General features: G+C 46.7%; 8 protein-coding genes across 8 annotated transcripts; 6 read left to right on the top strand and 2 right to left on the bottom strand.

Annotated features, from left to right (window-relative positions):
• Positions 1-25: 25 nt before the first annotated feature.
• LY89DRAFT_705681 (FAD dependent oxidoreductase) lies at positions 26-1,364 on the top strand (the record flags this gene model as incomplete). Its single annotated transcript, XM_018217469.1, has 3 exons — positions 26-65; positions 113-973; positions 1,024-1,364. 3 exons carry the CDS (start codon positions 26-28, stop codon positions 1,362-1,364), a joined length of 1,242 nt encoding a protein of 413 aa, XP_018074120.1.
• A 340-nt stretch (positions 1,365-1,704) lies between these two features.
• Positions 1,705-2,995, bottom strand: LY89DRAFT_716279 (uncharacterized protein). Its single transcript, XM_018218260.1, has 3 exons — positions 2,879-2,995; positions 2,275-2,831; positions 1,705-2,223 (listed from the first exon to the last, which is right to left on the bottom strand). Exons 2-3 carry the CDS (start codon positions 2,550-2,552, stop codon positions 1,926-1,928), a joined length of 576 nt encoding a protein of 191 aa, XP_018074121.1. The 5' UTR covers positions 2,553-2,831; positions 2,879-2,995; the 3' UTR covers positions 1,705-1,925.
• A 1,032-nt stretch (positions 2,996-4,027) lies between these two features.
• LY89DRAFT_779673 (uncharacterized protein) lies at positions 4,028-5,216 on the top strand. Its single transcript, XM_018222317.1, has 2 exons — positions 4,028-4,233; positions 4,288-5,216. The coding sequence occupies exons 1-2, from the start codon at positions 4,183-4,185 to the stop codon at positions 5,203-5,205; spliced, it is 969 nt and encodes a 322-aa protein (XP_018074122.1). The 5' UTR covers positions 4,028-4,182; the 3' UTR covers positions 5,206-5,216.
• A 274-nt stretch (positions 5,217-5,490) lies between these two features.
• LY89DRAFT_666625 (uncharacterized protein) lies at positions 5,491-6,808 on the top strand (the record flags this gene model as incomplete). The annotated part of the gene is made up of 3 exons (XM_018212923.1): positions 5,491-5,615; positions 5,664-5,964; positions 6,017-6,808. The coding sequence occupies 3 exons, from the start codon at positions 5,491-5,493 to the stop codon at positions 6,806-6,808; spliced, it is 1,218 nt and encodes a 405-aa protein (XP_018074123.1).
• Positions 6,809-7,242: 434 nt separating this feature from the next.
• Positions 7,243-8,314, top strand: LY89DRAFT_695438 (uncharacterized protein; the record flags this gene model as incomplete). The annotated part of the gene is made up of 2 exons (XM_018216762.1): positions 7,243-8,120; positions 8,191-8,314. The coding sequence occupies 2 exons, from the start codon at positions 7,243-7,245 to the stop codon at positions 8,312-8,314; spliced, it is 1,002 nt and encodes a 333-aa protein (XP_018074124.1).
• Positions 8,315-9,210: 896 nt separating this feature from the next.
• LY89DRAFT_611580 (uncharacterized protein) lies at positions 9,211-9,828 on the top strand. The gene is made up of 3 exons (XM_018210587.1): positions 9,211-9,320; positions 9,370-9,494; positions 9,554-9,828. The coding sequence occupies exons 1-3, from the start codon at positions 9,261-9,263 to the stop codon at positions 9,696-9,698; spliced, it is 330 nt and encodes a 109-aa protein (XP_018074125.1). The 5' UTR covers positions 9,211-9,260; the 3' UTR covers positions 9,699-9,828.
• Positions 9,829-10,126: 298 nt separating this feature from the next.
• LY89DRAFT_731026 (uncharacterized protein) lies at positions 10,127-12,581 on the top strand (the record flags this gene model as incomplete). Its single annotated transcript, XM_018219537.1, has 9 exons — positions 10,127-10,669; positions 10,740-11,047; positions 11,143-11,361; positions 11,414-11,722; positions 11,781-11,898; positions 11,947-12,109; positions 12,178-12,217; positions 12,272-12,404; positions 12,453-12,581. The coding sequence occupies 9 exons, from the start codon at positions 10,127-10,129 to the stop codon at positions 12,579-12,581; spliced, it is 1,962 nt and encodes a 653-aa protein (XP_018074126.1).
• A 177-nt stretch (positions 12,582-12,758) lies between these two features.
• LY89DRAFT_731027 (alpha/beta-hydrolase) lies at positions 12,759-14,271 on the bottom strand (the record flags this gene model as incomplete). The annotated part of the gene is made up of 5 exons (XM_018219538.1): positions 12,759-13,118; positions 13,202-13,608; positions 13,718-13,863; positions 13,957-14,089; positions 14,166-14,271. 5 exons carry the CDS (start codon positions 14,269-14,271, stop codon positions 12,759-12,761), a joined length of 1,152 nt encoding a protein of 383 aa, XP_018074127.1.
• Between the last annotated feature and the right edge of the window lie 446 nt (positions 14,272-14,717).

A 14,717-nucleotide genomic window follows, 5' to 3' on the forward strand; every position in this document is an offset into this window, starting at 1 on the left:
AACATCACGACGTTTTGCCTCAACAATGGCTTCAGAACCTAGGCCAAGAAATATTGTGATAGTGGGCATGCATACCCTCATTTTCAGAAGATTCGTAGCTGATTCAAAACAGGCGGCGGAATTATAGGTTGTACTTGCAGCTATTTCCTCACCAGACACCCCTCCTTCGACCCCTCCATTCACAAGATCACGATAATTGAGGCCACTGCCATCGCATCTGGAGCGTCAGGGAAGGCCGGAGGGCTACTAGCACTATGGGCATACCCTGCGAACATCGTCAAGTTATCGTATCAATTGCATGCTGAGTTGGCGCAAAAGCATGATGGTGCAAAGAGGTGGGGTTACAGAGCTGTGCACTGTGGCTCCTTGAGAGCTAAGGGGCGGATATTCGGAGATGCAGATGGAAAGACAGTTGGAAATAATGGAGAGGAATGGAAGAAATTGCCAAAGACGGACAATAAGAAAGCCAAATCAATCGCGGCTGGTATACCAAAGGACTTGGATTGGTTTGACGCCGAAGCAGTGAAAGGCTATTCGGAGATGGGCACACCCTCGACAACTGCACAGGTCCATCCTTATCAATTCACGACGTCGATGGCGGATTTGGCAAAGGAAGCGGGTGCGAAGATCATCCTTGGGTCAGTGACAGCTGTTGATTCTTTCGGTGATGGTGTGAAGGGTGTCACCTACGAGGACAAGGACACAAAGCATATCCACACATTGCCAGCGACGGATGTGATATTAGCGGCTGGACCATGGACTTCTCACGTATATCCCGAGGCCCCAATCGAGGCCATGAGAGCGCACAGTGTGGTGATCAAGGCGGATGTTACTCCTTACGCCGTGTTCAGCGAGATTGATCTACCGAAGGACTTTGGCAGAACTGGGGGAGGAGATGTAAAAAAGAAGCGGCATGGTCTAAGTGTCTCTCCAGAAATGTATGCTCGTCCAGATGGTACAGTCTATGCTTGTGGTAAGAAATCTTCCCTTCCTGCCATAATTGAAGCTGATGAATGTCCCAAGGCGAGGGAGACACTCTCATCCCACTGCCAAAAACCAGTGATCTCGTTGTCTGTGATGAAGATCGATGTCAAGATATCATCGACTACTGTGTTTCAATATCAACTCCTATGCGAGAAGGAGACGTGCTCGCAAGACAAGCTTGTTACCTTCCTTCGGTAGCAGGCGGAGGTGGCCCTCTTATTGGAGAAACTGGTACCAAAGGGCTGTTCATGGCGACTGGTCATACATGCTGGGGCATTCAGAACAGTTGTGCTACTGGCAAGCTAATCAGTGAGTTTGTGTTTGATGGTAAGGCGAAGAGTGCAAAAATAGATAGCCTGGATCCTAGACGATTTCTCTAAGTATGACCTTTGAGTATCTACTGAGACTCTACACAAATGTCTATTTTTGCATATAATGTCTCTCTGGTGGTTCTTCAGGGTCTTCTTGGTTTCTTTACATCTGAGTCTTTTCAGCGCGATGGGCGCAAGTTGCGCAATTTGCACGGATAGCGCAAATCGCGCATTTCGCGCAAATAGCGGGGATTGTAGGATTATCAAGCATGCCTTCACCATGAAAGGTTGCATTAGAACTTTTTAAGTCATGTGAACCCTGTTTGGAGAGTATGTAGGTGGGTAAGAAACAGGGTGATATACAGTGTCTTGCTGCAAGCTGCTTCACTGGTCTCCGCTCAGTTGTTAGCGCACGACATGATACGCTTCGAGTTTATTCTTCGTATACTTGTTCGAAGCACGTACAGCTGACCCAGTGTGATGAAACTTATTGATCTAGTTGGTATAAATTTCCAAACTGCAATCCTCATCGTGGTGATCATATCTACCTTGTCACGCCCAACAGACACCCGAAGAATAAAACCAGAACGCTGATTCCCCAGTCTCACTCATGTCTGAGCCGTCTACTCATCATGCTTCACTCGGCATACAAGCAGTCATCGTCCTCGTCCACCAACCCTTCGTCTGGACCCTGCTAACCTCAACTTTCTCCTCCTCCACATACATCTCCGTCTTCACAACTTGTCTCCTCGTCCGATACCTCCTCGACACAACGGCCTCCTTTTCATCCCAATTCCCGAAATCCCTCCGAACGACCTTCTTGCCCTTCTTCGAACTGCTCGCTTCTTGGTCTGCTTCTAAGCGTTTCTCGTCTAATAATGAATCTTCATCGTCGCTTTCGTATTTAGTTTCGACTTGTTTTCTCTCACTACATTCATCATTAGTATCTATCAAAATTTGAGGGTGTGTTGGAACGTACTTGACAACCGATTCCTTATCGGCTACTTTGCTCTTTTTGGGAGGAGGTGGTAGGGCTGTGGTTCTGGTTGCTGCGTCGGGGCGGCGTGTTACGTAGGCGCCTCTGCGCGTCAAGACGTATTTTTCTTTGATCTTGTGGACTATTGAAGACATGTCTAATATTGTTGATTCTGGAATGAGGTTTGAGGAGAGGAATTGAGTGAGGTTTGTGATAAGAGGGGAAGAGCTTGTTAGGGTGGGCTGTGCTGGGGCTGGTCGTGCCGTGCCGCGGACCTGCATGGTTGACAGGCCACAAATGTTGGGTTTTGTTGGAAGAGTCGACTTTGCGGTGCTTGGATTGGGCTTTCGCTGTGCCGCTTGCTATTCTTGTCGTATGGAAATCCACCTTCGCGGGCAAGGAAGAAGGTAGCCTAAAGCATGGGAAAGGACCAGGGAGTTGTGTTTCAAGAGTTTCGAGTTAGAAGCTGAATAACTTTGGCTGCACACATTGCTTACATGGAGGCAACTCTATCAGTACTTTTAATCAAATACAGCTCAACCTGACCTCATTCATATTCTCTATATCAAGTATGAGAGGATATCGGGTAGCAGAGAATATCGCATACAATCAATCGCACCGAGAACGAGTGCATAGCGACATGGCCCGCTTTGTCTTCGAGGCATTTTCCTGCAATATGACAGCACACCCCGATTTTGACGCTTATTGGAACGATTTCTAATCAGTGGCTATAATATGCAAGATGCAAAAGATAGACAGCTCGTCATCATTGACTATACGTACAGTCACGTGTCGTGGACTGGGCGAGGACCCACGTCTCAAAAATAGCAGCCAAAATTTGCTGAATTCTGATTGGCTGTGTGTTTTTGCTTGTGAACTTCTTTTTGATAGACGCCTCTCGTTGTGTGAAACTTGGCTTTAAAATCTTCATGGTGCGATGTGCAACAAAAGATTTAAGGTTATTGCTGCCTTAAATTTATGCCTGATTTCGAGCAGCCTCAGACCTCCAGAAATCATCCTCCTCAACGAAGAACTCACACAAAGTAAATACTGCAATATGATTGGCCAAGAGCTTCTTAGCGCAGAAATGCCCTGACTGCAAGTGTTCTTGGGATTCTTGAGGAGCTCATCGTTGAGAAACTTTCTCTTACCATTTTTGCGATGTGCAACAAAGATTTAAGGTTTTATTTAAGGTTTTAAGGTTATTCTTAGCGCGAGCCTGATGCTCTGTCTGATTTTGTTTCTTTGAGAGCTCCTGAAGAAATCTTCTCTCCACAACAAAGAACACATACAAATGAAATCCTGTATTCTGATTGGCTAGGAGCCTACTAGCGTATAAATTTCCTGCTTGCATAACTTTCTGAGGATTTGAGCATTTTCTCGGTGAGAAGACTTCTCTCTCTGTATTTTTGCGACATGCAACAAGAATTCCAGCTGGGCTCTGATTGGCCGAACCTTATTTTTAGTAACGCTTCTCTCCTCCCTTGATTCACCACGCCTCGAAACAAGTTCACGTATACGTAATCCATTGATGATTCACAGAGTCAGATCGCTTGTTTATTGTATATAAATATCTTTAGAAAATACTTTGAATATATCTTTCCTTCATTAATCAATTTTGTTTGATATTTGGAAATCAAACTCGGCCCCTGAATATCCGTAGCATTCTGGCAAGTACCAGGCTAGAGCAAACGGGCTTCACGCTATCGTTAATCACTGGGTTAAGCTATCGAATTATTTATTATTGTCAGTATTTTTATCTTTCCTCGCTGTTACATTCACAACGACCTCCTGGAGGATAAAAGAATCGCTGCTGGCAAGGTGGAACTGCACCAACAACATTCCAGACAACGAACTCTTTAGCATTCAGAACAATCAAAATCACCTCTAACCAGGCAATCATAACATATCATGGCATCGGACTCGGACTCGAACGTTGGTTTCACTGCAGGATGGGTCGAGGTGCGTATTATGCTAACATCTGTCACAAACCATGTCAAGACTAACATCTGTAAGAATACTTCGAGTCAATGGCCCGCATGGGCAGACGCCTTATTGAAGAGATATATGGCCGAAACTAGAATACTCGAAGAGAACACGTCGAGCAAAGAATACCCTCGGAAGTTGCAGGACATTGGAGTACAGCTGCTCTCAAATGTCAATCCTTACGGATGGGAGCCGAGACACGGGGAGTTGTTTTGGCAGAAGATACAGAGGATGGTTGCTCAATACCATATTGCAAATCAGCACAATACAATTCGAACACCAGTCTATCGAGATCCGGTTGTAGGAGACACAATCCATCTCGCGCCAGATTCGCAGAATCGATCCAAACTTCCTCCAGCCAAAGCCTGGGGTACGCCTCCTGTCCCCAGTCCCAAGGTACCTACCACACAGCAAAGTGTGCTGAATAAGGATGATCTAGCAGCGAAGATATGGAAAGAGGCAGATACTGAGACACAACTGAGGATATTTCGCGCACAATTATGGTCTACGAAGGTTCCAACAGCTCTCATGCACGAAATTGCCAGATTCTGTGCCGAGATGTGTAGGAAGGGTGATACTCAGACTTTGTCAATCACTTCGTCGAAAGAGTCCCCAAAAGTGACCGCAGGTTCTGAGACTAAAGGGTCCCGCGTGGCCTCCAACAGTGTTTCGTCAATCCATAAAATCTCAAACAGGCCGATTTTGAAGCAGTCTACCGATACTCAATTGTCAATCCAGGGGCAGAAGTCCGGAGCAGAGTGTGAGTCCAGAGAGCAGAGTCGGTCCGGGGAAGAAACTCAATTTCAGGATGACAGTTCATCTCGAGCAGTCGCGCCTGTGCCTGATCTGAAAAGCTTGATCGAAGAGCGATTGCGACAGGGTCGACTGAAGAGAGCTGCTGCAGGGGCTACAGCACAGGATTCAAAGCGTACGAAGTCAGAAATCTGAGAATAAGTAGTAAAAAGTCCTAGATCGTTCACCGACAACTATGTCCCCAATTCTGTTCTCAATGTACAACAATCTGCCCTGCACTGCCCCCTAAGCAAGGATTCTGTACCGCACATTGACACGGTCGCGTTCGCCCGTGACTTGGCGACAGGCGTTTAGCGTCAATGTCAATGTCAATGCGTGAAACTCTCTCTTATCTTCTCGATCTTCTCCAACTTTCCACCCATGTCTCCCGATAAACATTGGTTTTCCCATTCTGTTTCTGCATAGCCTCAGCTGAGCGACATGAATCCGACTGCCAACAATCCAAGTCCTCCAGCAGGCTTCACATTTTTTCGCAATGCGCGAGGCGTATTCGATTGCCCAGTTGATGGCTGCGGAAAGTCCTATAAACAACCAGAATCGCTGAAGTTTGTTCTTACACATCTTCCTACAGACGTTGACTAATAGCATGTTAGATATCACATCAGTAGATCTCACGTCTTCCCGCAAGATCCACAGCATTCAATTGTTCAGACAACCACTCAATCCACCCCGCAATATGCGCCAGGAGGAAGTCCATCGCCGACGTTGCAAACAATACAGCTCAGCCCGAACATCGCTACTGGAGGACCAAGCAATATGGCTATGGGGAGACGCGGCTCGCAAATTCATAAAGTCTCTGCGACTACCAGCAGAACGCCATCGCCCTTGTCCCAGAGCCAACCTCTGTCAATCCCACACGATGATTCAAGCTCAGAACAGCAAAATTGGAGCCAGGTACCTGATTCTCCACTGCATACTTAATCTAGCTAATCCATTCTACTCATAGTCTATCACTTGGCCAGCTCCGACTGTAGCCTTCCTTAAGACACTCATAATCAAGCACGGCCTGCTTGGGATGGCTCAAACCATCGCAGAGCTAGCCAAACTCAAAGCCATATTCCGCGACTTCTACCAAAAAGTCGACTTCCCCACCTACAAACCTCCACACGAAGATGAGAGGCTCTGGTTACTGTTCAAGTCGAAGGTCAATGATATACAAGTTGAGATGTTCAAGAACGGCGAGATATACATGGCGAAAAGTGATTTGAAATTTTCGAAGCTATCACAAAGTACTTTGCCAGCGAATACTCCCAAGACAACGACTCCACCGACAACTCCAACAATCCCAAGTGACCAACACTTAGAGAGCTTGAGGTTGTGGCATTCGCTTGACGGCAATGCTCAAGCAAGACTTTTTCGGGATCAGCTCCGTACTTCCAAGAATGCTCAATCCCTCATTTACGAATGGGAAGAATATTGCGCAGAAGATCGTCGTAAGGAGCGAACATCCGAGAATGTCCTTGAGCAGCCCAATCACGAAGCGCGTATACCGAGCAGCTTTGCTAATCATCCTATCGATTCGCAAGTCATAACGCCTCTTGAAACTCCGCCTCCACCTCAACCTTCGAAGCCAAGTGATCTGAAATCTTTGATCGAGAGCCGACTCCGAGAGTCCGATCTGAAGAGACAACGGGCCAAAGAAGCCGAGAAGGCTCTTGAAGAAGCTACAGCATCAAAGAAAGTCAGACTTGAACTGCATGATAGCATCTCACTTCATTCATCGACATCGAAAACTTAAATCATCTTTGCCCTGTACTAAATCGGTCTCGGACCAAGTTCAGACCGAAAGGTGTTTAGGCGATGCAAACTATGGGCCAGAACGCGAGCGGCTGCCGCCTACGTATTTCGTACCGCAGCCAAGCCGCTCAACGCTACAGATCTAGTGCGATTGACGCGAAGGAGCTGGCTAGTGAGAATCCCCATCTCACCCTAGCACTGAAATCATCTCTCGAATCATAACTGAATTTTCGACTCCGTTTCAACAGCATTGAACATGCCACGCAACCTGAATCGGGAAATCAAAAAATCTGCATCAAGCAGATTTGAGTATACCATACAACGACCGTGTTCCAAATTCTTGAATATAAACTGGGCTCTTACCAACTTGAATACTAATAGCCGGTCATTATCTGGTTAGGCATACTCATTGGCTGGGCTATTCTGTTACAAAGCATGTCTGAAGCACGATCACCTCGTATTGAAAGATCTTCAACCACACAACCGCGACTTGTGCACTTCGTCGGAAGTGTCTCCCTCGCAACCAATACCGACGTGTTCAAACGCCTAGCTACCAGTTTTCCATCTCAGTTGCTTCGCATTCCTGATGGGGAGACAGGAGCTAGAGGCAACTTTGTCTATTGGCAGAAAGACAGCTTCAAGCCATTCTTAGTCAAGTTGTGGCCTAGCGGACCTCCAGAAGCGCCTCCAGAACCTTGGTCTTTTGAGCCTATCAACACTCGATACGATGAGGTTGCCCTGGAATCATACAAGGAGTTATGCCGTCTACGCGAGGAAGGCATAATTCGGAAAGGAGTCCGATTTCAAGTCTGCCTTCCGACACCTGTCAATATTCTGACTTCCATCATCCTCCCGAATTACCAGGTCGAGATAGAGCCAGTCCTGGAAAAGGCATTGATGACTGCTGCAAGGCGGATTCAGGACAACATTCCAAAAGAAGATCTTGCTATTCAGTGGGATATGGCTATGGATATCGGGCAAATCGAATTCTCCAAGTTCGAGTCCAGGCCAGACTGGAAATCCCTAAAGCCTGACTTCATTTCTGATGCCTGGTTTTCACCGGTGAAAGAGGGCATCACTGACCGTGCTGCTAGAGTTATGAAGTCTATTGATCATGATGTGCCGATGGGGGTTCATCTATGTTATGGCGACTCTGGGCATAAGCATTTTATTGAGCCAAATGATACTGCGCTTATGGTTGAGCTGGTGAACAAGATCTCGGCTGGTGTGGGAAGAGATTTCGATTGGGTACATATGCCTGTGCCCAAAGACAGGGTTGACGATGCGTATTTTGCTCCGTTGAAGGATCTCAAGTTGGGGCCGAATTTCCAAGCTTGTGCTTGGTCTTGTGCATGCTTGGGATTTGGAGGGAACGAAGAAGAGGATTGAAGTGGCGAAGAAATTCGTGAAAGATTTTGCAGTGGGAACTGAGTGTGGCATGGGAAGGACAAAGCGTGATGAGCTGGACAATGTTTTGGAGGTCATGGCTACAGTGACTACTCCATAAATGAAGGAGCTGGTACATGTGTGGAATACAATGGAACTTCTTCTAGCTCCCAATGATCCTCGTCTACTTAAGTCTTCTACACAGTCAACTTCCGCTCTTCGCTATGATATTCACGACAGACGCGGGTTTTAGGGATAGTCTAGGCTTTTTCAATGAGAGCCTGGCTGTCCGGGTAGAATGAAGTCATCCTCATTAGCTGCGCCTAATCCCCCACTCTCTAGGGATGCTCTCATCCTCATGCTTTAGCTCTTTGTCCTCAGCCATCAATCCTCAGCCCTCATTTAGTGCTCACAAGAAAATGCGCTATACTCCCTGTGCATTTAGTACGGTGTAGTCAGTACAGTGCAGAAATGTAGTCAATCAATACAGTGCAATCAGTCAGTAAAGTGTAGTAAGTACAGTGCATTCAATGCAGTGTTTCTGGTGCTCCTAGTGCTCCTAGGCCTTATGAAAAAGAGTGAAAGAAAAAACGTTAAAAGCTAGAGGATACCTATGCAAATATATAAAAAAAAGGGATGAATGAAACCCCTTTATTCACCGCCTTCGCGTAGTTAAAACATCCGGACTCTCATGGAAAAAGCCTAGACTCTAGAACCCGTGCGATAGGATAGCCTTTCCAACTCATGTTAACAATTAATTCGAGCAATGATCTACTTCACAATGAAGTCTGCTCATAGTCTCCGCCCATCCAATGACTATGTTACAAATAACTGTTCCAACAATACAGAATATTTACTGCTTACTCTTCTTACGAAGGTTGAGCGTGATAGGATGTTTGTGACAAGCTTACTAAGGATTTTGTCTTCAACCATGAAACTATTCGCGATGTGATTGGCTCACCAGGGCCGAGGTCCAATTTCTCTCTACATGGTTACTCGAGCTTTGACACCTTGATACTTAATGATTTCCCCATCTATCTTCCAAATTCCAGTTCCTAACTATCAAAATGTCTTCCAATATGAACATAATCGTAACTCTCTGTCCTAAATCCGGGAAAGCGGACAGAGTAAGCTTCCCCTCAATCTCTCAAGCAGGTACCCACTAATATCTTCAAGGTCGTAGAACTCCTCCAAGGCGTCGCTGCCTACGTGAAGGAAAATGAGCCCCAGACATTAAGATATGAGATCTCAAGACAGGCCAATAAGAAGACTGGAGACGAGGAAGTCATTATGGTTGAAAGGTATGCGCTGAGATTACCTGAATATAATCAACTACCCGTGACTGACAAACACCTCAAAGTTACAAAGATAAAGCAGCCCTCAATACTCATGGGTCCTCGGAGACTTTCAAGAAGTTTAATAAGACGCTGGAGGATGAGGGTCTGATTGGGGCGCCTGCGCAATTCAAGTTTGTTAGAGCCGCTGGTGGGTTTTCGAGGCTGTGAGGAGTTGGTAGCAAACAGAAGATTGGGAATGCGAATAGACAAACGCTGAAAGAGAGACAAACACTGTGTTAGCGGTCGCTAAGTCGTGTGAGCTAGGTGGTCGCAGGTGCTCTTTCTGTTTGTATGGTCGCAGTTGCTGTGTCTTGCGCTTTCTCTCTTGGCGACTTTACACATCACTTTCTTCCTGCCTTCTTCAATTTCGATCACATCAACGTCGTTCATTTTTCCTTTTCACGACTTACCCGACGACGAAATTCTCTTTCGTCTTCTCTTCTTACCCTCTTCAATTTCGATCACATCAACGTCGTTCGTTTCTCTTTTCCACAACTTACCCGACGACGACATTCGCCCTCGTCTTCTCGTCTTTCTCACTTAAATCCTCTCCTTTCAATGACAGAACGTCGTTGAGCTTAGGAAAATACGCGAACATGTCTGAAAGTATCGCGGAACGACGCAAGATGCCCATCCTCTTCACCTCACTCGACGGCGAGGTCTTCGAGCTTGCTCCAGAAGATCTCCCTCGAAGCTCATCCCTACATCCTGACAATGTTGCAGCTACGATGAACGACAACCCAGTCCAGCCAACCACAACGCAACACATTGGTATTCCGATCCGTACGCTTGACGGCCCATCAGAGAGAATGACTATGCCTTCAAGAATTCCAGATTCCCCACGATCTCCAAGAACGCCTCGATCTCGGTGCGGAACGCCACTTATCGAGGTAATCGCTCCAGATCAATTGCCCGTCAGGCCAGCGCAAACAAGTTCTCGAAAGGAAGGACCTCATAAGCATCACACAAGAAGCGACTCGAATACCATCAAGCATAACAGCAGCGGCGTCAAGGTTCCCATGCAGTACAATACTTATGGAGAGTTGATACCACAAAGTTCTGTCAACGAGCATCCGATCTCTGATCAATTGACTGTCACGCAGCTGCTTCGGGTCATTAGGAAAGCTTATCATCATGATGTGAGTTAAAGATCTTGTGCCATTGATCACTTTTCTTGCCTTGAACTTTTTGGTACTAACACACAATCAGCTTAGAACCAGTCTCAGCAAGCTTCTAAACCCTAACCCAAATGGTGGTGACTCTGTCCTGGTAGAAGACAACATCTGGTCTCATCGACTCTCTTCATGGGACCTCCGTCTCCGAACACCAAAATCCGCCAGCCCAAGTTCTGTAACAAGTCAAAATGCCCCAGTGTACGGTCAGCGTAGAGTCCTTGAGATTGGATGCTCTGATGGCGATTGGTGTTTTGCCTTCAAGAAACAGCAGCCCGATTGGGTGGTTCATGGCGTGGATGATACGGATCATTGGTCTTGCTTCGACAGAGGTGTACCCCTTCGGTGAGTAACCTACATGTGGATCGGATCTTTCATGCATCCATTTATATCCATTTACGTTTTCCTGAGGAGTCAATAGGGTGGCTAATTTCGAGTAGAGACTTTATGAGAAAGATCGAGTCAACCGGTGGCATGTCCTCAGATTATTTCAGTGGAGCTACTTCCAACATACCCTTTCCCGAGTTTACGGAACGCAACCTCAACTGTCTTTTGCGGACCGAAGAACCCGTTCCGTGTAATTTCTATGAGTTCATCCGTGGTAGGGGAATATTCGATCGAGTTGAAAGCTATAAGATGTTCCTCGAAGACGTTCGCTGGTAAGACCCCACTATTCATTGATTGAACTTTCTCTCATGACTGGTTCTTTAGCCTATTGAAACCAGATGGTGTTGTCGAATTCATTGAAGTTGATCCTAGACCACGAATCTCTCGAGTCAAATCTAACCTTGAAGACATGGACGTTACGGCTCCCAGCGGGAAGAAGGGAAAGAAGAGGAGTTGCGCAGCTACAGACTGGACAAGCAACATCGAAGACCGATTCAAGGATCCATTGGACAAGGAGCTTGCAACCGATGTTCCAGGCTGGTCTAGGCTAGTTGAAGAGCGCATGAAGGCAAATTTGCGTCCTCGTGATGGAGTTGCAGCAGCGAATCTCAAGTCATGGCTCGAAGGGGCTGGGTAAGTGTCATTGCTATTCACAGACCACTATGCTTGGATAACACTAACAATGAATCAGATTCTGGGATGTCAAAGAATTTGTCTTGCCCATACCTGTTGGCGGTACAACGAAGTCGGGAACGCTGCTCAAAGAGTATATTCTCTACCAACTGGAACTCGAAAACTGCATTCCGAAGGTAAAAGACTTGGTTCTTGAAGATAAGATAGAAGCTGACTTTGAGTAGTTACGAGATGAACTTCCGGAGGTCGAAGTGGCAGATTTAGAGCATGGCAAATATCACCTGAACGTGCACATCATCACTGGACGTAAGCCAATGGATCTTCGACCTGGAGATCTCATGGCAAACGGAGAACGAAGAGAAATGACCTCATCTACATACGATGCCAGTAAGCATATTCTTAGCGAAATTCTCAAGCCGTCTTTTTTGTAGATTGCTGACACAGGCATATTGTAGTGGCTAAATTCGATGCTATTAAATCATCTCAGTGGAAGAGGTGAGGCGGAAAAGAGGCCATAAAACTTCTTTTCTGCGCTAACTTTATTTCAAGATTTGATCTCGAAGGCAACCTTGCGGGTATCATGCAAAACCTTACTACACTTACGGGTGCTCCTGAGGCCCTTCAAGTTACGCGTGGTACTGCTGAAGATGGATTGATGCCTTTGATCGGTCGACATCCTGATGTGAGTAATGTGAATGTATAAGCTATCCGTGAATTAATCACGGTTTAGCTCGCGAATCCCTTCAACTGTCCACCTTTCGTCACTCTGAAAGAAATGGAACAGCACATCTCCGAATCTGGAGGTGAGCATGATGCGCGGTCTCAGTCAGGTCGTACAGGCTTGCCTAGACTGGGTTAGGTTTTGATCTGGTCATGCCTCATTGAAGTAAATGACTTGGATGTGGCTATGAAACATTGTCTCTGTTGCTTATTCTGCTTAATTCTACCAAAATTGACTTTCCTAATTCTTAGAAACCAAGACTCGAACTCGCTTGCATTCAAAAACCAACGTCTTGTGATTAGTCTATACGTGCACTCAGAACTTGCTCCCAATCCACCTCTTAATCTCCCTAGCCTGCACCCCTTCCTCGCTCTCCTTATACCCCAAACCCAGATCCAAACTAGGCGCATCATGATACTCATCCACCCCAACCACAAACCTCACCCTCTCCTCCCCCATCCCCTCCTTCAACTTCCTCTGAAAATCCGTAATCCCGTCTACAAGCACCTCGTCGCTTCCACACACGATCAGCACCTCGTCGACCACGGAGGGGTAGTCCTTGAACCACGATGCCGAGACGAGCGAGCCACCCGGTTGGTTATAGGCGTCTATGGCGGAGGAGTGAGGCCACGGACAGCGGAGGAAGGCTGTGGACCAGGTTGTTCCTGCTTGTATCTATTTCAGTATCTCTGTTAGTACTCTCTTTCCGGTTAGAGAACGAAACCGTGAGTAGAGGAGGAAGAAAAGGAACGACAAACAGAAACTACATCCCTCCCCCCATTCCTCTCAAAACTCTCCGCATTCATCTCGAAACTGATCCACGGACTCGTCAACACGACTCCCTTCAAACTACCATCCATCTGTACCGGCGGGATAGCAGGGTCGGGATGTGGATGCGTGAGGTGGGATAGTAGGGATAGGGCGAGGTTGGCGCCGGCCGAGTCGCCGGTTAGGAGGATGGAGTGCGGGGAGTAGTGGAGCGTGGTGAGGATGTGGGAGAGGAGAGCGGAGGCTTGTTGGAGTTGGCGGGGGTAGGGGGCTGTGGGGGAGAGGTCGTAGGAGAGGAAGAGGCAGGAGACGGATTTTCCTTGTGCGGAGAGGTGCTGGATTAGGTTGTGGATGAAGAGGAACATTCCGGGGGTTGGGGGGAGGGTGTATCCCCCTCCTGTTTTGGTACTTTAGTCCTTTTCTTTTTCTCTCTCATATAATAATTGAAAGTTCTCATCTCTCATATCACAGAAGGGAGAATGGATGAAAGGAGAGGAACGACTAACCATGAAAATTAACAATCAACCCCTCTGCCCCCGGCTCCCCGATCCAGTGAGCCCGCGTCCCGTCCTCGAGAACCTCGCTTCGGGGCGTTAAACCGTGTTTCTTACAGAAGGTGGTGTATGCTACGTCTGTTGGTGGGGAGAGGTAACTATTTTCTCGTTAGTCTTTCTTATCTACTTTTGAGTTGGAAGTGAGAAAGAGGGGATTGGGGAAGAGAGAAGAAGAGGAAAAGAGAACAAACTGCTGTTGCCTAACATTCGTCCTCGCAGTAAAAGTCCTCATAGCGGTTAGGAGAACATGGCGGTAGTAGGTCTTTGGTCGGGATGTTTTGCTGACGAAGGGGAATGTTAGAGCTGCTAGGAGGGTTTTGGTTACTGTTTTTCGTTGTCAGCTATTCCCTGTTTTTAATCATGAAGAGAAAGGAATTGGAGAAGAGGAGACGTATCGTACCAACTGTGAGAATCACGGGTATGATGTCCAGTTTGTCCCAGAGTGTCATGGAAGCGATGGTAGCTTGTTGAGCTTTGTAGGATGAGGAGGGTTTGGTGGACGACATTTTGTCTGTTTTTCTCTTGCTCTTTCTCTTCCTTCTCTTTCTAAAATATCTCTGTCTTTCTTGAGCTGTGTTGCTCTCAATTCTTATCTTCAAAAGTATCTGAAACTCCAGCAAATCTTCTTCTCCTTCATTCAGCCTGATATCAAAAGCAAGTCTTTCCAAACCCAATTTAAAAAAAACCAAGAACTAAACAACAACAGCAGCGACAGCAAAACAATAAAGGGAGATACTCGACAAAGTACGAAGAAAAGAGAAAGATATAAACAGAGTACCTACCGAGGTCAGACACATTTCTGACACACGATTGGTCGTTGTGCTACCGAGATGGTCTCATGGGTTTTCTCCACCCCTCGCACTAACGTTTATCCATTAGGTAGGGCTCGGTTCAGGGATCTAGGCGAGGCTAGGCTGGAAAGGGGGGAGTGTTGCGAAGGTTGGGTTTGATG

Source organism: Mollisia scopiformis (assembly GCF_001500285.1).
Source record: "Mollisia scopiformis unplaced genomic scaffold LY89scaffold_7, whole genome shotgun sequence".
Taxonomy (NCBI): domain Eukaryota; kingdom Fungi; phylum Ascomycota; class Leotiomycetes; order Helotiales; family Mollisiaceae; genus Mollisia; species Mollisia scopiformis.

Bases quoted from the DNA above. Each gene is read 5' to 3' on its own strand.
- LY89DRAFT_716279 (XM_018218260.1), bottom strand. From the start codon at position 2,552: ATGCAGGTCCGCGGCACGGCACGACCAGCCCCAGCACAGCCCACCCTA. The intron at 2,224-2,274 runs GTACGTTCCAAC...TGATGAATGTAG, and splicing joins GATAAGGAATCGGTTGTCAA to TGAGAGAAAACAAGTCGAAA.
- LY89DRAFT_611580 (XM_018210587.1), top strand. From the start codon at position 9,261: ATGTCTTCCAATATGAACATAATCGTAACTCTCTGTCCTAAATCCGGG. The intron at 9,321-9,369 runs GTAAGCTTCCCC...AATATCTTCAAG, and splicing joins AATCCGGGAAAGCGGACAGA to GTCGTAGAACTCCTCCAAGG. The intron at 9,495-9,553 runs GTATGCGCTGAG...AACACCTCAAAG, and splicing joins GAAGTCATTATGGTTGAAAG to TTACAAAGATAAAGCAGCCC.
- LY89DRAFT_779673 (XM_018222317.1), top strand. From the start codon at position 4,183: ATGGCATCGGACTCGGACTCGAACGTTGGTTTCACTGCAGGATGGGTC. The intron at 4,234-4,287 runs GTGCGTATTATG...AACATCTGTAAG, and splicing joins TCACTGCAGGATGGGTCGAG to AATACTTCGAGTCAATGGCC.